At 36.6% G+C, this 25,457-nt stretch overlaps 1 protein-coding gene across 5 annotated transcripts in view; it reads right to left on the reverse strand.

The window, feature by feature from the left end:
- The window catches only part of BRAF (B-Raf proto-oncogene, serine/threonine kinase), a 174,685-nt gene that overhangs the window by 59,148 nt on the left and 90,080 nt on the right, over nucleotides 1–25,457 (reverse strand). For all 5 annotated transcript variants that reach the window (XM_045495890.1, XM_045495891.1, XM_045495894.1 and 2 more), the window contains exons 3-8: nucleotides 22,767–23,030; nucleotides 16,211–16,314; nucleotides 15,258–15,360; nucleotides 10,381–10,529; nucleotides 9,300–9,419; nucleotides 3,158–3,317 (exon numbers count right to left, since the gene is read on the reverse strand). In XM_045495890.1, coding sequence (XP_045351846.1) covers nucleotides 3,158–3,317; nucleotides 9,300–9,419; nucleotides 10,381–10,529; nucleotides 15,258–15,360; nucleotides 16,211–16,314; nucleotides 22,767–23,030 — 900 coding nt within the window. The remainder of the gene's footprint in view (nucleotides 1–3,157; nucleotides 3,318–9,299; nucleotides 9,420–10,380; nucleotides 10,530–15,257; nucleotides 15,361–16,210; nucleotides 16,315–22,766; nucleotides 23,031–25,457) is intronic.

The following is a 25,457-nucleotide window of genomic DNA, read 5'->3' on the forward strand; positions in this document are numbered from 1 at the left end:
GACAGTTCCTATCCCAGAGTCAGCATTGCCAAGTATGTCAAAAACAAGTTAAAAAAAACTTATTTACTAGAATAATAAATGATAAATAATGATTGGATCTGAATGACTGAAACTGAATGAAAATGCTAAAGCATTTATATATTATCTTATAATCAATGGAAGTCAATGAAAGTTTTGGAACAAGGAAACAGATGATGGCAGAGGTATAAAAAAATTATTCGGACACTAACATAAAGAATGGAAATGGATAGAGAGAAACCAATGGCAGGAAATCCATTTAGGAGATTAATTAATTCAAATAAAGAAATATGGGCTCAGAGGGTGGTAGTAATGAGAACAAATTTGAGATGCATTACCAAAAGGAAAAGGTGATACCTTATGACTATTTGGTTAAAAGGAAGGAAGAAAAGTCAAGATATAAAGATGATACCCCAAATATTCAAGCCTCAGAGAATAGAACAGTAACACTAAGAGGAAAAGTCTAGAGGGAAACAGTCTAAAATGATGTTAGTACTGAAAGGAAAACTGGATATAACTTTTTTTTTTTAATTATTTATTTTGGGGCACCTGGGTGGCTCAGTCAGTTAAGCATCCGACTTCAGCTCAGGACATGATCTTACACTTTGTGGGTTCGAGGCCAGTGTCGGGCTCTGTGCTGACAGCTCAGAGCCTGGAGCCTGCTTTGGATTCGGTGTCTCCCTCTCTCTCTCTGCCCCTCCCCTGTTCGTGCTCTGTCTCTCAAAAATAAACAAATGTTTAAAAAAATCGTTTAAAAAATTTTTTTTAATTTATTTTGAGAGAGGGTAGGGGCAGAGAGAGGGAAGGAGGGAGAAAGAATTCCAAGCAGGGTCCATGCCGACAGCAAGCACAGAGCCTGACAGGGGGCTTGAACTCACAAACTGTGAGATCATGACCTGAGCCAAAATCCAGAGTCAAAAGCTTAACTGGACTGAGCCACCCAGGTACCCCAAGATAGCTACAATTTTGAACATAATGAGAATAGACCTAATTTAGAAATAAGATTTGGTTTCTTATTTCACAATCTCATTATTCCCATATTTCCCTCTCCTACTATTTTCTTCCTTTGTATTCAGGCCTACCTAGACCTTATTAGTTGAGAAAAATTAATATTAGGCAAAGGCCACTTAAAATAAATGCAATAAAAATAGAGAAAAAAATCTCATAGAAAAAGTGGGAAGGATGTCTGGAATTTGGAAGCTCATCTTGAAAAATGAAATTAAAATTTATAATAAAGATTTTCTTTTATATTTAATAAATTTTAAGTTACAATTTCAATATGCTAATTATCAGAACACAGGAATCAAGTTTTTTGTTGTTCATAATACGAAAGCTATAGCACCAACTGAAATCCTCGTTTTCATATTCATCTTTTACATAGCAAGCATAACCATTTTTATAAAAATTTTAGAGGGTTTCATCAATTCCCTGAAGGGCCTCTAACAATCCTTTGATATTTAAATCATTTTCATTTGAAGAACCTATTATATTGTCATCTCTAAGGATCTTTTCTCTTCTATTGTTACCTGGACTAATTTAATTCTACTGTATCCTTATTTTTCAATGGCTTTTTGTAATTTCAGTAGTTCTCCAAAGTCATTTTTCACTATCTTTATAAAATCTTTAAATCTTTTCTTTCTTTTTTTTGCCAGATTTGCAATCAATTTGCATTATATTTTCATTGAAATGTTGGGTAATGATGTATGGGGGTTGGAATGCAAAATGGTATTAGATGGAGAAAGATATCTGAGTGGGGACTAATACTAAAGTAGCCTGTTAATAAGTGAATATTTTCCTGTTAGGAAAGTTTTTGCTTCTCTACTCAACTTTATATAACTAGGAAGACTCACATAAGGAATGCTTGTATAATGAGAACAACTCCTATCTTCTAACACACACACAAAACCACCTCACTAATTTTAGTACCCTGTTTATGTGGGGAAATAGTTTTTTAACTTCCCTTTTAAATATAATTAGTTTCCAAGGCAAACAAGGTTGGCAGCTTTTCTGTTTTGTTGCTTATTACAGAGATTAGGAATAACTTACACTCTTTATCTGAAAGCACAAATTCTGGGAGAAATGACACCTAATTCCAAGATCAGGACCCCCATCCCACCACAGCTCAGGTAGTAAGAGCACATTATTCTCTTCTGTAACTCAATTACTGGATTATTTTGTAAATAAAGTTTTATGAGAATAAAGCCTCACCCATTTGTTTATAAGGTATTATCTCTGCTTTCACACTACAATGACAAAGTTCAACAGCTGTCATCAGAAATCATATGACCCATGAGCCTAAAATATTTACTTTAAGGAAAGTCTGTTGGGGCGTGTTGGTGGCTCAGTCGGTTGAGCGTCTGACTTCAGCTCAGGTTATGATCTCGTGGTTCACGAGTTCAGGTGTCTCACGAGTTTGAGCCCTGCATTGGGCTCTGTGCTAACAGCTCGAAGTCTGATCCTGCTTCGGATTCTGTGTCTCCCTCTCTCTTTGCCCCCTCCCCTGCTCACGCTCTGTCTCTTTCTGTCTCTCAAAAATAAATAAATGTTAAAAAAAAAAAAGAAAAGAAAAGAAAAGTGAGTTCGAGCGCCACACCGGGCTCTGTGCTGACAGCATGGAGCCTGCTTAGATCCTCTGTCTCTATTTCTCTGCTCCTCCTCCACTTACCCTCTCTCTCAAAAATAAACATTTTAAAAAAAAAGTAAGGAAGGTAAAAAGTAGCTTTGCATATCTTGTACATAAAGTAATGATTAGTCCTAAAGGGTTATTTAACTTAAAACTGTACTTTTAGAAATTTAGATACAGATTTCAAATTGATCCAAATAGAAAATCTGCAATGGTACCCTTATTTCTTTACCATGAAATGGCCAAGGGACTATCTATTAAATAAATGAAGGTAAGACTTTTGCAGAAACAATATCATAAGGCAACAAATCCGAACAACTCCACAATTTGGCATCAGTTAAGTATTAATACCATCAGAGAAGATGACAAGTTTTTTCTGATCACTAATTCACGAAGTCAATCACCTAATGACTGTGACACTTGAAAGATGGCACTTATTTCTGATCTATATTATAAATGTAGCAGAAAAAGAAATATAATTGAATTTTTTTAGTTCTAATAATGCTGCATACTTACATCAATATTGACAGGTTCTATTGTATTTATATGCACATTTGGAGCTGATGAGGACCGGTCTCGCTGTCCAAATTGATTTCGATGATCTTCATCTGCTGGTCGGAAAGGCTGTGGAATTGGAATGGATTTTGAAGGAGACGGACTGGTGAGAATTTGGGGCCTGGAAAAATCAAGTCATTGAAAGATAAGATTCAGAGCAACTTTAAAGAGATAAAAACAAAAAATGGGTGATCTAAAGATTTCCTTGTTTTCGTATTCTCCAATAAAATCTTTAAAGCATTAAAAACCCAGCAGTAACGGTGTTTAAAAAACTAATATATGCCTATAATTAATACTGAAGAGCTGCTTTTGCTGAAGCAGACCCTCTAGGGACAATTAATGACAAGAACACTGATTCTTATCCAAGAACTCCAGGGAAATCTAAAAATGGCTAGAAATTACCTGTAGTTAATCAGCTAAAGAAACTCTTTAAAGTTACACAAAAATCTCTAAATACTAGAGATTGACTGAATAAAATCTATTTTTTTCTACCTTTGCCATTTCTAGATACTAAAATGGAATTTTTATGCAAAGTATTAGGAAATTATATTTTGAAAATACACCTGTGGATTCCAGGACCTGGAAGATGTATCTGTTGCTTTACACAGAGTTAAATTAAAATCTTGAACAATAGCAAAAGACCATTTGCATATCCAAAAGATGATCCTTATAGTGTCAGCCTCTCATATTTTATCATTCTTACCATGTCCAATAATTAAGAGATGCAAGAGAATCAAGTAATAAGCATTAAAGCAAATCTTCTTTAAAATTGCTTTTGATGAAATCATCAAAATAGGTGACAGTGATCTATTTTGTTACTGTAGATAAATAACAAATTCTACGATCTCTCATTGCCCTGAAATTAACCTCATACTCACAAAGCACACTCAAGTTTTGTGAATAGACTGTAAATACCTGTGAGTAGTCTAGGCTCCTCAGAAAGAATATCCAAGGGAGCTGGGAAGGGTGAGTATCATGTGAAAGAAAAGGTATGGCTGTCCTGATGAGCTCCATCAAGACCAATGAATGATGCAGTGCTCACAGCCTCTCTACAAAGACTGGTATCATTTCACCCCATTTATTTTATTTTTTATTTTTATTTTTTTAAATGTTTATTTTTGAGAGACAGAGCACGAGTGGGGGAGAGGCAGAGAGAGAGGGAGACAGAGAATCCGAAGCAGGCTCCAGGGTCTGAGCTGTCAGCACAAAGTCCAACGCGGGGCTCGAACCCACATACTGCAAGATCATGACCTGAGACAAAGTCGGATGCTTAACCGACTGAGCCATCCAGGTGCCCTCATTCCACCCCATTTAATGCAAACTCTATAACTAATCATCATTTTTTATTGGTTATTAAGACACAGCCAAAATGAAAATGTGGAGGGAATAAAAAGACATTTTGTGAGGAGACAGGTTTGGGAAGGTACGGGAAGAAAAAAATAGTAGAAAAGGTTTGAAAAGCCAAAGAAGCCAAATAGTGACAAAAAGATTTTTTTTTCCCCTAAGGTTCCGAATAAAGCATTTTAACAAAATCTGAATCCCACCCATTTATTGTTTTACTCTTTGAAGTACGCTATCAAAGGTAGGGAAAGAAATTTTGAGCTTATTTGTTCATACTCAGTCCACTTATAACTGAAATAAAAATAATAAAATATTATGTAGTTTAAAGACTTGGTTATCACCCACTGAAAATTACAGGTTAAGACTGATGGACCTGGCCTTAAGAAAATTTTTATTGTCATTATTGAGAAATTTTTAATTTGTGACAGAGCTTTCTTTAATTTTGCCTTAGGCAGCCAATATATGGCTTTTGCTAAGGGATTTTGAGAACAGGTAAAAGAATGTAAAAATGATAAATGGTTTTTAAAAAGTTTTGGAAAGTGTACCTACTTTTAAAAAACTATAGTCTAATTTAAAGTCTCAAGGCAATTGCATACTTTAAGTTAGGACTTAAATGTGGAAAAAGCCTGAATTAACTACAGTTGTACAGGGCATTCTAATTAACCTAATATAATGGATCAATCTAATATAATTGATCTGATGCAGGCATTAAGTGACAGCAAGTCATTTTTGAAAGTTACTGAATTAAGACTATGACTGCAACATGTAGTCTATAACAGAGCAGAAACATGTATTCAAAGGGCATTGGTTCAGAAGCAGGAGAAACGAAAACCAGGATTTAATCTGATAAATTTTATTATCTAAAAAAATGGATACATAAGAAAGTGACGATATCTGCCTATTCACAAAATGAGAAAGACTATATTTGGCAGCTGGTATCTAACATCACCCAGTGGAGGGCATATGGTGGTCCATGAAATCAATTTACCTAGCACTGATGCCCAGTGTATTATAATTTTGTGAGAAACTTCAAGTTATTATATCCTAATGTCATTAAACATCTGAGCCATGTCCTTTTTTTTTTTTAAGTTTATTTGGAGCAAGAGAAAGAGAGCACAAACGGAGAATGGGCAAAGAGAGAGAATACCAAGCAGTCTCTGCTCTGCTAGCGCAGAGCCCGAAATGGGGCTTGATCTGACGAACTGCGAGACCGTGACCTGAGCCGAAATCAAGAGTTGGATGATTAATCAACTGAGCCACCCAGGTGCCCCTGAGCCATGTGCTAATCCCATGCTTAACAAAAGCAGTCTTTGGATTATAATTTGGTTTCTCAAAAATATCTTCCAACAGTGGAGTGCTGGTCCATCCAACACAAGAACTCTGGTCTATACAACAGCTATATTTCTCAAAGAAATGAATTACCTAGAATTTTGATTCAGTCTTTTCTAATTCTGGTTACTGTAAACGAGTGTATCTCTAACTCTCATCATTTCTGGGGACTGATAAAATTGAATTTCCACACTAGGACATCTTTACCCGGACCAACACAATTTATACCCAGTGAAGTATGTTGGCAGCCAGTAACTGGCTTTCTCCTAATGACACCTCTATCTATCTTGTTGCAAACCTCTTTAAAGCAGTATCAGATTAAAAATAAAAAATTTTTACCTCTAACACTCTTCAGCAAATTACCACTTAGTTTAGATCTTATTTTCAATCTGGAATATTAAAAGTTGGGGGGGGGGGGCGGCGCCTGAGTGGCTCAGTGGGTTGAGCATCCGACTTCGGCTCAGATCATGATCTCACGGTTCACAAGTTTGAGCCCCGTGTCGGGCTCTGTGCCAACGGTGCGGAGCCTGGAGCCTGCTTCAGATTCTGTCTCCCTCTCTCTCTGCCCCTCCCCTGCTCACACTCTGTCTCTCTCTCAAACATAAACATTAAAAAAAAAAAAAATATTCAAAATTTTGGCGCCTGGGTGGCTCAGTTGGTTAAATGACTGACTTCAGCTCAGGTCATGATCTCACAGTTCCTGAGTTTGAATCCAGTATCAGGCTCTCTGCTGTCAGTATAGAACACGCTTCGGATCCTCTGTCTCCTCTCTCTGCCTGCCCCAACCCCTCTCAAAAACAAACAAACGGTAAAAAAAAAAAAAAAAAAAGAATATTAAAAGCTTTGAAGCAGTGTGACTCCTTCTGTTCAGCAATATGTAAATTTTATTTTTTAAAGTTTATTTATTTATTTTAAGAGAGAAAGAGTACGACCAGGGGAGAAGCAGACAGAGAGAATCCCAAGCAGGCCTCATGCTGCCAGTGCAGAGCCTGATGTGGGGCTCGACCCCACAAATTGTGAGATCATGACCTGAGCCAAAACCAAGAGTTGGTCACTTAACTGACTGAGCCACCCAGGGGCCCCAGCAATATGTAAATTTTAAAATGCTGACTTTTTATACATTCACACATTCCATAACATTTTTAAAAAGCAGAAAAGGAGGTACCTCTAACTTTTAATTCAAAACTGGGCAATGTATCACTTCTCCAATATGTCTTGGTTACATCCATTATTCTATGTGCTTCATGACCACCAGAATTATTATAAAGACTATTAACATAATGCAAAGGAGCAGCAATACAGAACAGGATTGGCTTCTATCTTTTCACAGGCATACACAGACACTTGTGACATAAAAGCATCAGGGAAACAAAAGTTTGAATATCTTTTTTATCATTTGCTCAAGACCAGAAGGTACTACAGTTTAGTTATACATAAAATACTCATGGCATAGGCAAATGGTTTCTCAATTTTAAGACAGCATCCCTTCACTGAAAGGCACCTGCCCTGGATCATTACCATTATAAACCTTCAGAGAAACCAAGTTAATTTCATTATGGTGTTCTGTAACTCTGCTCATAGAACTAGGACCTGCCACTGGAAAGGCATCATGGTCTACAGAACTGGGAGTTCTACCATAGCCAGAAGGTTAATTAAAAATCAAAACAAACAATAACACTTAGATCTCCTAAGGAAGACACAGGTGCAAAGAACTAATGATAGAGACAGCAGGAATAAAATGACTCCACTAGAGCAGGTAACTGTTATGACCTGACTAAATAAATAAATGGTTGCATTTTCTAGTGTTTCTAAGTAGATAAAAATACAGTCCTTAATACAAATCTTTAGTAAATTTTCTAGCCTATGAAACCTCTAGAAAGGTTGGCTTTGTAAAATTACAGGTCTCTTGGGATTATCCACTTACTGTCTTCTCTCTCTAGGTAGAAAAAATAGCATTACCTTGTGAAGAAAGGAAGGAAGTAGGGTTCAAACTGACAATAAATATTTCTGATCTTAACTATCTCTGGAATATTATAAGAGAGAATGCCATGTGAGGACTTTATTTTTTTTTAACCATATGCTCCAAATATAGCATAATTTATTCTGCCTCAAACCCAACAGAGTATGCAGACATACATAAGAAATTCTCCAACAAAATACTAATATCTATTAAACTCATCATCTTTTTTCTTTTTTTTCCTATATGAAACTTGAATATATGATGCCTTTATATTATCTTTAAAGTCAGTTTTCTCATTTATCCTCCACAACTAACAACACTATTAATTTTTTTCCTTACACTTTGTGCATATCCATCCCTTCTCCATACAGCCCACTTCAAGTCTTTATTGCCACTCATTGTCTCCACTATGAACAGCATCTTAGTTGGCCTTCTTCACCCTAGACATTTCTCCAACAATCTATCTCTCATTGCTATGTGGTGATCCTTTCCTTAAAATCATTTTGACCAGCCAGTTCTCTGCTCAAAAAGTACCTTTTCCCCCTCTTGTGTTAAATCTTAAGCCTAAATTCTAGTCTGAATTTCAACACTCTTCATTATTTGGGTTTACACATGTTACTTATCAACTTAGATTAGCCTCTGTTCACTATCTCTCAAATCTTACCATCCCACCACCCATCATCATGCTTTTTATTCCCTGGGCTCATCCACATTCTAGAATTCATATCCCATTTCTTCACTAAATGTTCTTGACTATACTCACTATTCTCTCTTCTATGGTAAACATGGTAATATTTATGTCCTCACATCATTTAAAATATTATGTCATAAATTGCAGACTATTTTTAAATTGTTTGCCATTGTCTCATTGGTTTAATGCTGCTTTTCTAAATGGGAATCACAGGGGCGCCTGGGTGGCGCAGTCGGTTAAGCATCCGACTTCAGCCAGGTCACGGTCTCGCGGTCCGTGAGTTCGAGCCCCGCGTCGGGCTCTGGGCTGATGGCTCAGAGCCTGGAGCCCGTTTCCGATTCTGTGTCTCCCTCTCTCTCTGCCCCTCCCCCGTTCATGCTCTGTCTCTCTCTGTCCCAAAAATAAATAAACGTTGAAAAAAAAAAAATTAAATGGGAATCACAGACTTCTTATTTGATATTACCTAGTAAAGTGATGAGCACAAGGCAGGAACTCTAAATGATCTGCTGCTTGATTTTTTTCCAAGGTTGGTCCTGAAAGAGTCTAAGTCAGTTTTAATCCCATGTACCTTTACCGAATTCATGTGCATTTGCCTGATGTGATAAAATTGTGTACATTTGCCTGTGTGATCATTCATTTGTCTGATGTGATAAAATAAGTTATTTGGAGAAAAATCCTTGATTTAACAGTCCAAGTGTTGGAAAGGTTCATAATTAACCAAAAGATCCAAAAGAAACCAGCTCAAGTAGCATTGTTATTGAACAGCAGGAGTCAAGTCATACCCAGTAGAATCGGAGGGGGGGGCAGAAGGGGACGATCCAGACGTTAGGGCAGTCTCTGCTATGGAGGCCTCCTCCTGTGGTATTGGGTGGTGTTCAAAGAACTTGGAGACAAACAGCAAACTGTGAGGCAAAAACAAAAACAAAACAAAACAAACCTAACTTGTGCAAAACCCAGAAGCTTCACACACCAGAATACATTATAGAGTTAACAGAAATATTTGAGATCAAATTCCACTTTCAGAAATGACTGTTAAATTCAATTAGTCGTTTTTTGCCTAAAGGCTTATTTATAAAAAATTATATTGCACTTTGAAAGGCAAGCTTATAATCTAGAACTAATTGTTCTATCCAGCAAATTTCTATATATTAGAGGGGAACAATCATGCTTTATGGTTAAAGAATTAGAAGAAAATGTATCAACTGCTAAGTTAGATTACATCAAATGTACTTTAAAGTACAGAGTTGAATTCTCTTTGCTCAAGTGATCAAGCAAAGTAATAAGACCCTAACGGTAGTAGCAGCAGCAACAACAACAAAAAAGATTACAATAGACTCAGTCTAATCTATTAGAGAAACTGTGGCATAAAGCAAATAGAAGTTTTAGAAAGATACGCTGGGTACAAAGATTTTATATCTTACTTTCAAATAAACTGGGCGGGGGAGGTTGAAGGAGAGAGAGAGAGAGACCGAAAGAGAGAAAGAGAGAGAGAACACACATAATTTACAAAATAGTGATAGGATCAGAATCTCTGATCTGTGATCCCAAAATATAATGGTTAACTTAGTTTAAATCACACCACTCTCCTCCCAAAAACCATCTATCAGTGATGTCTATGGGCAAGGGAACTTTATTCATTAGAAGAGAATATAACACATAAATGAAATGTACAGCTGAATCAGAATTAAATTTGGGGGAGCAGTACTGGCTACACTACATTGTATTCCCTAGCCACCCTTTTTTAATTCTCTGTAACTCTACTGGAAAGAAAATTCCCAGATTCTAAGATACTCTAGTTTCACATTAAGAAAAGTTAAATGTAAAATGGTAGATAGAAAAGAGACTTTTTTTTTTATTACTTACTCAAGTTGGTCATAATTAACACACATCAGTGGAACCTCTGTACTACAACGCTGGTGAAATTTATAACCACACGTTTGACAGCGAAAACCTTGGAAAAGCAGCTTTCGACAAAAGTCACAAAATGCTAAGGTGAAAAACGTTTTCCGTACCTGCAAAGTAAAAACATCAGAGAGCATTTTAAAAACTTGCAAGAATCTTTTTAGAAATCAACTTATTCACTTAAAATAACAAATCTTTAATATGTTCATATCATGAGAACTGCCTTACACACAAAGATATTAAAATGAAGACCAGGGGGTTCAAGGCAATAGATGAACCATATGTACTTATCTCCCACTCAATATCCAATTTAGAAAACTCAGAAGTCAAGAAGATGGAAAGTGAATAAAAGACTGGAAACTATTTTCAACCTGACTCCATGAAAGTAAAAGTAGAGATAACAAGTAGAAAGAGGGAACAGGCGTGAAAGGAAGGGTGAGGACACACTGTAACAACTGTACCACGAAAGGAGTTAAGTGATGCTTGCTGCTGCTGACAGAACAAGAAACAATGGCATTTTATTTATTTATTTATTTATTTATTTATTTATTTATTTATTTATTTTTACATGGTGGGGTGGGATGGTATATTATTTAAAGGGGAAGAAAAAGGTAAGGTTGTAACACTACAAATGAGCTAATTCCCTATAAAATCAGTGATCAGTAAATGATGGCTGAGGTTGATAAAGCAAGGAACTCTGGCTTAAAGTTACTACTTAGTAATAGAAAAAAAAAAAACCACCCAAAGAGCTTTAAAACAGAAACGGACTAGGATAAGGGATAGGAAAATCACCTAAAAGACAGTAAGAACCACTTTTAACAAATTATCAGTTACAGGATTAGAACACCTAAATGGGTTTGTGAACATTCCTCTATGGGAAACTTAAGAACTCCATGTCAGAAGGCAAATGATCTACGACATGGGTCACATAATAAGAACTGCGTCAGGGAGGCTCTATCCTGATAACTACTGAAGCCAGAAATTATTTTTAGAGTATTTGTTTTACAAATAGAATAAGCAGAAAATATAAGAAAGATAAATACCGAAATGTTAACAGAGGCTATTTCAGAGTGGTGAAAGCATAGGTGACTCTATTTTGTCCTTTGTCTTTCCTATATACCCTTAATTCATCTCAGTGTCTCAGACAGTTTTAATCACAAACAACAGTAAGAAGTATATTTTACATCATGACCCAGGACATACCTATATTCATATAACAGTATTTATCCTGACCATATATAATGTACATCAGAACTTTCTATTCCATGCAAATGCCTTTCATGAGCCAGTAAGTTTATTTCAATACCCACAGTATACCAAACTCTTTTCAATAAACATACATTTAGCAGGATAAAAAGATATTTAACAATAATGTCTCATCAGGAAAATGATATCTTGGCACATGATACATTCCAGCTTTTTGAGAACATTCAAGTGATTTCAAGAGTGGCTCTTGTTTTCTTCACCTAAAAAGGTCTACGTATCACTTTCTAGAGAATATAAAAGGCAACTACTTGTTTTTAGCTTTGTTACTTTTCCATTTGTCTCTGGATATACAAGAAATTAGAAAACCTTTAACATTTATGTGGCCATTACTCGCCAACGTGAGGACTTTATGTATTTCTCGCAGGATCTCAGAAGACAGAGCACAGAAAAATACAAAACGTGTTCACAGGAATTATTTTATAGTCACCTGATCCTCTTTGCTAACCATTTCTCACTCATCTGATAATCTGTTCAGTTTCATGAAGCCCTAATTTCTTTTTTCATTAATCTACTCACTTGCAGTTTTTCTTCCTGTTACTGACTTCTACTTGAAACCCACATGTACCAGGCTGTTTGTGTATGTACAGAAGAAAAAAACACACAAGGCAAGAGGGGAGGAGGAAGGGAAGCAGAGAGCAATGGAAATGAGAAGCAAACGTGGGTACGCAGGAGTATAAATTGTGACATGCACTTGAATATGAGTATACTCTTGTCAATAAAAGTGGGCACGGGAAGGCAGATTTTCTACCTTTCCTGCCACTTCCACCCTGTCAGTTCCCAGGGATTTCTGGAACCCAGGCAAATACCAAAGGAACTGCTTTTATAACGGATTCTATGGAACCAGGAGGCATAAACAGCTATCCTCCAGTAGCCAGCAAGATCCAGCAGAGAGAAGCAAAGAGAGGAATTCTTTCCCTTTCTTAAACGGAACGCAGGCTTTTCCTCTGCCTCTACATGGCACTCACGGCAACTGTTCTAAAACACAAATCCACTCCCAGGTCTCCCCTGTTTACAAGCATTCAATTTCCAATTATTTTGGAGAGAAGTCCAAGTCTTTGACATGCCTTACAAAGACTCCCACGAGCTGGACTCTTCTTACTCTAGCCCTAACTCTTGCTGCACTGTAACCATCCCCTCTCCAATTTGATTCCATACCCCCTGAACTTCTTTCAGAGCTTGTAAGTACCATGCTTTTACACTGTTCCTTCTGTTGAGAGTATTCTTCCCTCATCCACTGGGCCTTAGCTTAGATAGTTCTTCCTTTGGGAAACTTTCCTGATCCTCCAAGGCCTGGTTAGGAGTCTCTACTCTGTGCATCTACTGTACTTTATACATACACGGTAATTAAGAGTGTTTATGAAATGTTCTTATCGAATCATCTGTCTCTCTACTCTAAGGCAAGGATATTGTTTTTCTCATTCATTGTTATATCCCCAGATCAGAAACAGTGGTGGTAAGTGGAAAGTTCTCAATAAATATTTACTGGCAAGTCTCCAACTGTGTTGTGAGGATTTTTATACTCTGCAGTTTGTTTTCATTATTCTCTTGTGGCAAGGACCTTCCCAAGGCACTACTTTAACATTAGATTTTTCACCTCCTCTTAACTGATTTCTAGCTAAGAAGAATAATTAAGAAAAAGACTAGTAATCATTGTGAAATGTAAGCTCTACTGTTTTGGGATCCTAAAAACTTAAAATTATCTTCAGATTTATCCACTCCAAATTCTACAAATTAAAAAAATAATAAATAGTAGTGAACTTGCTAGGTCATCATTACAAAACTACTTGCTACATAGTAAATCTGACTTGACGACATTCATCAAAAAGATGCCTTATTTATTGGGGCACCTGGGTGGTTTAGTGGGTTAAGCCTCTGACTTCAGCTCAGGTCATGATCTCGTGGTCCATGAGTTCAAGCCCCACGTTGGGCTCTGAGTTGACAGCTTAGAGCCTGGAGCCTACTTCAGATTCTGTCTCTCTCTCTCTCTCTCTCTCTGCCCCTTCCCCGCTCACTGTCTGTCTATCTCTCTCTCTCTCTCAAAAATAAGTAAACATTTGGGGTGCTTGGGTGGCTCAGTCAGTTAAGCATCTGACTTCGGCTCTGATCATGTTCTCACGGTTTGTGAGTTCAAGCCCCACGTCAGGCTCTGTGCTTACAGCTCAGAGCCTGGAGCCTGCTTCACATCTTGTGTCTCCCTTTCTCTCTGTCCTTCCTCCACTTGTGCGCTGTCACTCTCTCTCTCTCTCTCTCAAGAATAAATAAGCATAAAAAAATTTTAAAATAAACATAAAAAAAAGATGTCTTATTTACTGAAGCACAAATTATTCACCAGTAATGGAGCCCAGAAAGCACAAACCCCCAAGGAAATCAGCTCATCATTCATCTGCTTTAGGAGTCCAGCTGTACTGATCACCAAAGCACACGAGAAAGCACTGGATGCCCAAAGGTTAGCAATAACTATCCATCTAGAAAAAATAAACTATTGTCAAAATTCCATATATAATAGAAAGTAAGAAGTGCATTCCTGCCTTACAGATCATTCTACTCTAGGCTTCTGCCTATCCTTTAGAGGGTAAGTTCTCAAACTCTGGGCACTATACCCTCATCACTAAGGTGGAGATGTCCCACATTCCAGGTCTCATGCTGGTGACACTTAGCTTAGGCTAGGTTCCAGCAAATGCAAACCCCAGATGAAGGGAGAGGTCCTCAAGGAGCACTACTCCACTTCCATTAACTCATCCTTCAGAAACATTTACACAAGTGTATCAGGCTGTATGCAAAAATTCTGTTTAGCCCTGTACAAAATAGATTTTAAAACCCCTTATATGTCTATTAATAGAGGATGGTTAAATACGGGCTATTATGCAATCACTATAAACACAAACCTAGGTGTACTGATGTGGCAAGAGATCTATGATACACTGTTGAATTTTTTTTTTTCTTTAAGGTGAAGAATATCATACAGAATATGACTCCATCTTTCGTTTAAGGAAAGAACGGGAAGGGAGGAAGGAAAAAAGAGAAAGGAAAAAACTTTGGGCTCACAGGTATAAGCACACATTTGTATATACAGAAATAGTTTAGAAGAATACAAAATAACAAATGTTTACCCTCTTATTTTCATTTTTTTACTTGATATACTTCTGTACCATTCAAATTTTCTTTTTAGTTCTTTTTTAAAAAAAAATTTTTTTTTTTGAGAGAAAGAACATGCGCGCGGGGGATGGGCAGAGAGGGAGAAAGCGCATCTTAAGCAGGCTCTACCTCACGACTGTGACATCATGACTGAGCTGAAATCAAGAGGTGGACGCTTAACTTACAGAGTCACCCAGGTGCCCCTTCTTTTTAGTTCCTTTTAATGAAAGTCATCTATTGCTTTTTCAAGTTAAAAAGAAAGTATATGATGAGAATAAAACTCTAGTTTAAATACGAAGTTTTTAAAGAACTGATTTTAACCTAGGTCAAATATCAATCCCTAAATAACTCATCCATATTGCATATTCCTTAAATAAAAACTCATGCACAAGAACCTGAACGTTTTTGACACTGAGAAAAAATGTACAAGTACATACAAAGTTGTGAGTTGTAAGTGGAACATTTTCCAACACTTCTACATGCAATTCCTCTCCGGTGAGCCAGGAGATATCAGTGTCCCAGCCAATTGGTTTCTTCTCTCTGAAAAGTGTAGACACAGCCTTTCTTGGTTAGCGTACCTAAAAATCTTCACATACCTCATGCTGAAGATATGAAAATTGGTTATTGAGGGGCTAGTAATGGTGAGGGAGGTTTGGCTCCCTGGTCTTCCATCGTTAGAAATTTAAATGGCAATAAATTAATTTTTAAGTTTACCCCAAATAAATGTATCACTCTTGGACAAACAGCAGGGTAAAGAGATGTACTCTTTTCTTCAAGTCAGCTCCAGAAAAGACCTACAACAGCAGAAAATTGATTGTTCCTAGGGTCCCCCCTCCAAAAAAAAAAAAAAAAAAAAATCACAGGTACGGATTTATCTATCCATTCAAAAAAAAGTAAAAACTAAAAAAATAAAAACAGCACTCAAGGGACAACATGCCCCAAAAAGGATATTTTTTAAAAAAACAGGATTCAAAATTTGGGGGGTCTTGGCACAATTTTAGACACTTTTTTGAAAGAAAAACAGTTTAATGTAAAATGTTAATTTTGATAAGCCTTTTGTGAAACTATGAATTTATATTAAAAATGGGCGTGGGGTAGAGTCCGTTATTCAAATAAGTCACACTCTAAATGGTTCAAAAATTTTAAGATTCTCCAACTCCAAATAAAGTCATTTGATCAGAATAACAAAATACTATAATCACACAAAACTGTCTAATGTTAACTCCTCAAAAGGCTGGCAAATTTTCTTTAGGCTTTTTTTTTTTTTTTTCTAAACTTAAATTTTAACACCCTAGGTTTGGGTAAAGATGCTACAGAACACCCCAAAGTTCAATGTCTGAGGTTTTTTTTGCCTTTTTAAACAAAATTTCACATCACATACAAACCATACCCATCCTGAATTCTGTAAACAGCACAGCACTCAGGGATTAGACCTCTCATCATCAGAGCTTTCTTTAGACTGTCCCGGACTGTAACTCCACATCTTGCAGGTACCTATAGTATCAGAAATATATAGTATGAGGTAAAAGGAATAAATTATATATTTTTTCGCATCATTTCATAAAGCTCAATACCTTACCTTTATAATACCTTTAAAATGTCATACGGATTACTACGTTAGATACAACATCATTTATAGAGCTAACTTAATATTAAAGGAAAATCATAACTCAAGTATCCATTATTCACCAACTGAAAGCAAAACTGATTTTGTTTTTTATTAAGATTATGAAATATTTTGTACATATAGAAACAGAAAGTATAACAGATTCCTATATACCCACCACTGAGAAACAACAAGTCAACATTTAAAGCAAAATCAATTAAAAACATTTTTTTAATTTGAATATAGCTGACACACATTACCTCAGTTTCAAGTGTACAACATAGTGATTCAACTTCTCTATACATTATGCTGTGCTCACAAGTATAGCTTACTATCTGTCACCATACAACATCAGAATAGTAATATCCCTATGTCTTTCACCCCCATGACTTACTAATTCCATCAACTGGAAGTATCTCCCCCCACTTCCCTTCACCCATTTTGCCTATCCCTCTATTCTCTGACCCTCTGGCAGCCATCAGTGTGTTCTTTGTAGTTACCGGTCTGATTATGCTTTGTGTTTATTCCTGTTTTATTTTGTAGATTCCACATGCAAGTAAAATCATGTGGTATATGTCTTTCTCAGTCTGATTTATTTCACTTAGCATAATACCCTCTTTGGCAAGAGCTCATTCTTTTTTTTTTTTTTTTTTTTTTTAATGTTTATTTATTTTTGAGAGAGACAAACAGACTGCGAGCGGGAGAGGGGCAGAGAGAGAGGGAAACACAGAATCTGAGGCTGGCTCCAGGCTCTGAGCTGTCAGCACAGAGCCCGACGCAGGGCTCGAACTCAGGAACTGCAAGATTATGACACGAGCTGAAATCAGATGCTTAACCGACTGAGTCACCTAGGCACCTCAGCTGATCCATTTTTATGGTTTTGTAATATTCCTCTGTGTGTGTGTGTGTGTGTGTGTGTGTGTGTGTCTGCTGTGTCTAGGACTTCTACTACTACATTGAATAAAACATGTTATTCATTCTTTCTTTCCCTTTCTTTTTTCCTTTCTTTTTTTGATAACAGGCATTGTAATGGGTGTGAGGTGGTAGCTCCTTGTAGCTTTGATTTGCATATTCCTAATGATTACTGTTGAGCATCTTTTCCCGTGTTTGTTGGCTATTTGTATATCTTCTTTGGAGAAATGTCTATTTAAGTCCTTTCCCCTTTTCTTAATCGGGTTGTTTACAGGTTTTTTGTTGTTGAGTTGTAGGAGTTTTTAAAAATACGTTCTGAATATTAACCCCTTATCGCATATATGATTTGTAAATATGAAAAGAAGTTGTCTTATTCCATAAGTTGTCTTTTCACTTAGATGACTGTGTTCTGATTCACATAGTTTTGTGGGTTTTTTTTATTTAAATTCATGTTAGTTAACAGTGTAGTATTTGTTTCAGGAGTAGAATTTAGTGATTCATCACTTATATGTAACACCCAGTGCTCATCCCAATAAGTGCCCTCCTTAATGCCCATCACCTATCTAGCCCACCCCCCGCACCGACCTCCCCTCAACCTTCAGTTTGTTCTCTATAGTTAAGAGTCTCTTATGGTTTGCCTCCTTCTCTGTTATTTTATTTTTCCTTCCCTTCCCCTATGTTCATCTGTTTTGTTTCTTAAATTCCACACGAGTAAAATCATATTTGTCTTTCTCTGATTAACTTATTTCATATAGCCTAATAATCTAGTTCCATCCACACTGTTGCAAAATGGCAAGATTTCATTCTTTCTGAATGCCAAGTAATATTCCATTGTATATAAATACATCTTCTTTATCCATTCATCAGTTGACAGACATTTGGGCTCTTTCCATAATTTGGCTATTGCTGATATTACTGCTATAAACATTGGCCCCTTCAAATCAGCATTTTTGTATTCTTCAGCTAAAAATGTAGTAGTACAATTGCTGGGTCATAGGGTAGTTCTATTTTCAACTTTTGGAGAAACCTTCATACTATTTTCCAGAGTGGCTGCATCAAAGCTTCTGATTCATATAGTTTTTAATTTTAATATAGTCCTATTTCTCTATTTTTACATGTTGCCTGTACTTTTGGTGTCTTACCTAAAAAACTACTGCCAAGTCCAGTATTGTGAAGCTTTTCCTGTATGTTTTCTTCTAAGGGGTTTTATAGTTGCAGCTCTTATGTTTATGCCTTTGATCTATTTGGAGATAATCTGCATATAGTATAAGGTAAGGGTCCAACCTCATTGTTTTGCACGTGCATATCCAGTTTTGCCAGTACCATTGTGGAAGGGTTTTTCCTCCCTGCCTCCCCCCCCAGAGGGGGCTGTGGCACTCTTGTCAAAGATCCTTTGACCACATACATGATCATTTATTTCTGGACTCTTTATTTCCTTGATCTATATGTCTGATGTCTATGCCATTCAGTAGGCATGTAAAAAGTTTAAAGATCAGGAAGTGTGAGACCTCCAATTTTGCTCTTTCTCAAGAATGCTTGGTTATTCAGGATTCATTGAGCCTCCACATGAATTTCAGGATGGATTTTTCTTATGTCTGCAAAAAACACTGTTGGGATTTTAAAGGAACTGAATTAAATAAAACTGCCAAATTGTTTTCCAAGGTGACTGTACCATTATACATTGCCACCAGCAGTGTATAAAAATTTGTTATTCCACATAATAGCTGCCAATAGTTGGTATGACCACTCTTTCATTCCAGCCATTCTAGTAGGCGTGTAGTGACATCTTGTGCCTTTAGTTTGCATTCCCCCAATGACCAATGATGCTGAGTATCTTTGCATGTGTTTATTTACTGTCTACATATCTTCTTTTGTGAAGCATCTGCTCAAATCTTTTGTCTATTTTTTGAGTTGTTTGCTTTCTTACTATTGAGTTCAAAGAGCTCTTTCTAATGCTGTGGATACATGTCTTTGATCAAATAGATGTTCTGCAAAGATTAGTCTGTGTGGTTTGTCTTTTTACTCTCTTAACACTGTGTTTCAAAGAGCAATAGGTTTTTAATTTTGATGAAGTCCAATTTATGAATATGTTCATTATGGATTTTTCTTTTGGTGTCATATTTATGCAATCATTGCCACAAATTCGAGGTCACTAAGATTTTCTCCTATGTTTTCTTCTATAAATTTAATAGTTTTAGGTTTATAATTTTTACTTTTCATTCCTTCATCTGTATTCAACTTTCTAAAGTAATTTTTGAGTAGTTCCTTCAAGCAGAGCATGGGAAAGGTAAATTCCCCATCTGGAAAGGCCTTTATTAGTGAATGTACCTTCAACTCATACTTCAGCTAAGCAACTTAACAGGCACCTCTCAGCATTCTTGGTACAATATTCTATTGTCTTCTGGCTTCTCCAGCTGCTACAATCAATATTTTTTAATAATCCAATTGTAGTTTTTTATTATAGATAATTCTTTCCCTGAATGGTTTTAAAATAGTATTCTTTCATTTTGTTATGTTTAATAATTATGGACTGGGGCGCCTGGGTGGCGCAGTCGGTTAAGCGTCCGACTTCAGCCAGGTCACGATTTCGCGGTCCGTGAGTTCGAGCCCCGTGTCAGGCTCTGGGCTGATGGCTCAGAGCCTGGAGCCTGTTTCTGATTCTGTGTCTCCCTCTCTCTCTGCCCCTCCCCCGTTCATGATCTGTCTCTCTCTGTCCCAAAAATAAATAAACGTTGAAAAAAAAAATTAAAAAAAAAAAAAAATAATTATGGACTAAAATTTACTTATACAATTCAGGGTCTGTTTTCCCCAAATCTTTAGATTCATGTCTTTCACAAACATTAGCCATCATTTCTTTGAATTCTGCTCTACTTCTTTATTTCTATTTTCACTTTCTGGAACTCCTCTTAGGCATATAATGAAACTGTTCATTTCATCTTTCATACCTCTTATCCCCTCTTTTATATTTTCTTTGACTCTCTTTCCTTGCTTTCCACAGTTTACTAATTTTCCCTCCCTTCAGTTGGATTTAATCTACTTTTAATCTCATCCATTTAGTTTTTTAAAACAAATATTCTAATTTTTATTTAGCATTTTGACAGCTGTTCTGTAATATGCTGTAACTACTAGAGATACTGAAATTATAGTTCAAGTTGCCTTGCTACTTCATCAAATCAAATGTTCATTATTTCTTTTTTTCCTTAGTGACAACTGTTTCTTTTGAACTTTCTATTTTTCCTTTGGTATATGTTTTTGCATTTTTCCAACTCTATTATGAAAATTTTCAAACATGGAAAATGAGAATGATACAATTAACATCCAAATTCTCTCTACATAGATTCTAACATTTAATATTTATTTTCTCTGACATTTGTTTTCGATCTTATCATTTGAAACTATGTTCTAAATTGACTGATTGAGATAGAAGTCAGAATAGTGGTTACTCTGGAAAATCATGACCGAATTGCAGGGGGCTTGGGAGAACCTCTTCCCAAGCATTAGAAATGGCCTGTATCTTCATCTGCATGGCAGTTACATATGCACAAAGTTACATATACGTACTCAGCTGTACACCTGAGATTTGTATACTTTACTGTGCCTAAGTTTTATTTCAAAAAAGAAGGTGGACAAAGTTGTAGGTGTCATGACGATTTACCCCTAAATATTAAAAAATGTATTTCCTAAGAATAAAGACATTCTCCTACATAACTAAACTACATTCCTATTATCACACATAGGAAAATTAATAACTCCATAATAACATATTTAATCAACATTCACCATTTCCCATCGCAAGAATGCCTTTGATAGCTCTTCCCCATCCTAGTCCCAAACTAGGATCACACACTGCAATTGTTTACATCTCTTTAGTCTTGTTTAGTTGTAGAATAATCCCTAATCTTTTTTATCTTCTGTGACTTTGAATCCAGGCCATTTGTCTTATACAATGTCCACATTCTGAATTTATCATTTCCTCATGGCACTTAACTTTTTCTTCTATTCCTTGTGTTTCTTGTAAAATGGAAGGTGTGGAAGCTTAACATTCAATAAAATCATCTTTAGCAAGAATACTTCATAGATGGGAACTGTCATCCACTGAGTTTAAAATATTAAGACCACCTAGAAGTCCTATTTGGTTCCTTCTTAGGAATCCTGCTGTTTTTAAGTCTTCTAATGTGCTGATAGGCTCTTTCCTTGTATATTTTATGACATGGGATTTTGAACTTGTCAGTGGGCATTATCTATATGAATTTCATGAGACCTAGATCCGCCAAAGAGGGTTTGCATTTGCTTCTACCCAGTGCCTGAGCGCTATTATCTCTCTAGGACCATTTGTTGCATTGAAAGTTCCTGGACAGGACCCATAAGTACAAATATGAATCCCACGCCATGATGAGAACAGGCCCATAATTAGGAATTCACAAGGGAAGCTTTAAACTTTATCTGGACCATCGGTGAAGACAGACAAGTTTCATTGTTATTTATGTATGCTGAGTAAGTAGATTTTCTTCTAGTTCACCCTTTTACTGAAGATAAAGCTCCTCAAAGACTCAGCTTTATGCAAGGACCTGAGTTCCAACTACCTTTGTGACGCTGGCTGAAGGCCTAGTCTTGCATCCCCACACACTGACACTCACATCTCTTTGTTGCGCAAGGTGACAAATTAACCTCACTGGAGGCCACCATAGCCTCCAGGCTATAGCCTCCAAGCAACAGCCTAGTCATCAAACTTTTTCTATGAAAATCTAGCATTACTACTAATGCTGTGTGAGGGAAAAAAAATAAAACTACTTTGACTTCAGTTGTATTTGGAAATGAAAAGGTTTTTTATTAACCTCAAAAGTAACCACATGCATTTTTAAAAAGTTGCGATGCATATAGATGCATTATTTAAGGCAATGACAGTACTTGTACTCAAGGATTATAGACCATCCATAAAATTGTGCAGATTTCCATTCTTTAAATGTTACTTACAGAATACTCGTTCCAATGGTAATGCTAATGATCAACAAAAGTTACATAGACAGAGGAAAAATATCAAGCACACTAAAAATCCAACATTTGATAAGTCCAAATAGGGATTTCTCAAGGGCAAAGAACAAAGCTTACCTGACATATGTTAGACAACAAACAAGCTCAAGTCTGGAAATTCTTTTTGATTCTGAACTAGTACTTAGGCTTGAGTCTGGTTCAAGTTTGGCAGATAGGTTAAAATGTCAAATCGGACACTAAACACAATACAATTTGTTCCAGTTTAGGGACACAGACATTGGCACCAATTAATTATGTCTTTTCCACTCCTTTTTGAAATGGATGCTTCCATTTGCATGACCACAGAATATGGAGTGATAACGTATTTCATTTTCAACAACTACTCTTTCTGAAAAACACAAAGAAAAAGCAATGATGATATTAAAAGTTGACTCACCACTGTCCTCTGTTTATTAGGCAGGAAGACTCTAACGATAGGTTTCTGTGGTGACTTGGGATTGCTCCGTGATACATCTGTGGGGTTTTGAAAAACTGAAAGAGATGAAGGTAGCACTGAAAGGCTAGAAGAGGAGGAAGATGTAACGGTGTCCGTTGATGCAGAGCTAGAAACAGAAAAATCAGTTCCATTCCCCAGGGATTCCAATAACTGTTGTTCTCTCTGTTGGAGGGCATCTAGCTTGCTGGTGTATTCTTCATAGGCCTATAAAATAAAGTAAACATACACTGAATCTGGACTTTTTCCTGACAGTAACAAAAGGAAATATGAAATTTAAACCTTTGATTGTAATCTCTTTATAATCTAGCTAATAGGGTTTTAAGTACAAGTTACAAAATAAGTGCTGAAAGTACTGTAAATTAATACTTCTACTTTTAAATTGATCATTTTTTGTGTGTATGTGATAAGACAGTACATTGCACTGAGAAATCAACAAACATATAAATGTCTAGAATAACCCACGAATGTTAATTTTAAAATGTATTTACAATGTTCTGGTCATACTGTAATTTAAAAACAAAAATCTTTTTTAATGTTTACTTATTTTAGAGACAGAGTGCAAGCAAGGGAGGGGCAGAGAGAGAGGGAGACACAGAATCTGAAGCAGGCTCCAGGTTCTGAGCTGTCAGCTCAGAGCCCGATGCAAGGCTTGAACCCACGAACCGTGAAATCATGACCTGAGCTGAAGTCGGATGCTTAACCTACTGAGCCACCCAGGTGCCCCTGGTCATATTGCAATTTAACTTCCAAACTGCATATCCAACATAAGATAAAATACTATACTAAATCAAGGATAAGTACCCTCTCTATTAAAAAAAATTTTTTTTGAGGAAATTGTAGGCATATAAAGTTTCATACCTTTCTGCCCTCCAAAGAACAGAAAGAGAAGTTGAAAAGGAGATGCGGGGTTAAAAGAGATTTGTCAAAAAAATAAGAGTCAGGTACAGGGTCAGATCTCGCCATTACCACCAAAATCTTCTCAACAGGGCTTAGAAGTTACATAACTGCCACCTTCTTTCTGAAACAGGTATTAGTTAAAATACTTTATTCTCTTCACTATGGATCTCTGACGATCCCATCAAATACTGCTTAAAGAATAAAATTTTATTTGAAAAGGTGGTTTATGCCCTGTAGTCAAGAAATTCTGGTGCCATTATCCACTAGGGTGGAAACTTCTAGAAGTTTCATTTGATTAAAGCTATAAAGTCAAATGACCACATAAGATATCATATTCTAAAAATAACAAGAATTTTGAAAACAGAGTGATATTGAAAGTAAAGGGATGGAATAAATTGGAATATATATGTCCATGGTTCTTTAGGGCAATGGAAATCACCCTCCCCCACACTATGGTCCACCATTTCTCTCTACCATCATACACAGATGTAATACCACAAACATTTATAAAAGGCTACAAGGGAGAATCAAAGATTTTAAAACTTCTCATCACTCAAGGAGTTTATTATTGGGCTGCAGAGAAGCAGGTGGATGTATTTTAGTATGCTTAAGTGTTATACATGAGAAATAAAGGACATTCTTGATATAAGGTGAGAATGAGGTAGGATTATGTTAGCATTTAGATAGACAGAGTTAAGTGGGGGAGAAGAGAGAGCTGTGTACAGGAGAAATTCTGCAACAAATAGAGAGGTAGGAAACTTTAAGGCATAGAGGGAAAACTACAGACTAGTATAGCTGCATGCAATTCAGTATCTGGGACACAACAAGGGATCAATATATGTTTGCGGAATTAAATGAAGAATAGCAATACAGGGAAACAAGTAATGCAACTGGAAAAGTGGGTAAGGCACCAACTTGTAGAGGGTGTCTATACCATGCTATGAAGCCTGAACTTCATTCTATAAGCAAAGGAGAATGATCAAAGATAGAGGAGAATGAAGAAGAAATTTCATTTCAGTAAAGACCACTGACTGCACTTGCTATGCTGGTTCTTAAAATATAATTTTGAAGATGAAAAAAAGGAAAAATAGTAAAATGAGCCATTGGGGTAAAGGGCATAAACTGCATCTAAAAGCCCTCTCCTGGGGTGCCTGGGCAGCTCCATCGGTTAAGTGTCCAACTTTGGCTCGGGTCATGATTTCATGGGCTCGAGCCATGACTCGTGGGCTCGAGCCCCGCGTCAGGCTTTGTGCTGACAGCTCAGAGCCTGGAGCCTGCTTTGGATTCTGTGTCTCCCTCTCTCTCTGTCCCTTCCCCATTCTCGCTCTGTCTCTCTCTCTCTTTCAAAAGTAAATGAGTATTTTAAAAAAATTTTTAAAAAGCCCTCTCCTTTATAACCTACTAGCTACCCTACCCTCATTCTGGAAATGTTTCACAACATTTTGAGGCATTATAATCAAATCACTTCAAAATTATCTGAACTGTGTTTCGTGTTAGCTTTCAGTTCCAAGAGCTAATTACTTACGGGCATCTCTTTTAATATGATCCATTTATCCAGCCTTTAATCCGTCAACTAGTATATACTGAGCATACATGTGTCTGGCACTGTTTGGGACTCGAACTAAAAAAATAAAGACTGATGCAATTCCTACCCTAGGAAGATCACATACATGCAGTCTGGGAGATAAAAATTCCCCCTTGCATATATCAAATCTTGTTTACTATCATCTGGAC

This window comes from Leopardus geoffroyi, chromosome A2 (genome assembly GCF_018350155.1).
Source record: "Leopardus geoffroyi isolate Oge1 chromosome A2, O.geoffroyi_Oge1_pat1.0, whole genome shotgun sequence".
Taxonomy (NCBI): Eukaryota; Metazoa; Chordata; class Mammalia; order Carnivora; family Felidae; genus Leopardus; species Leopardus geoffroyi.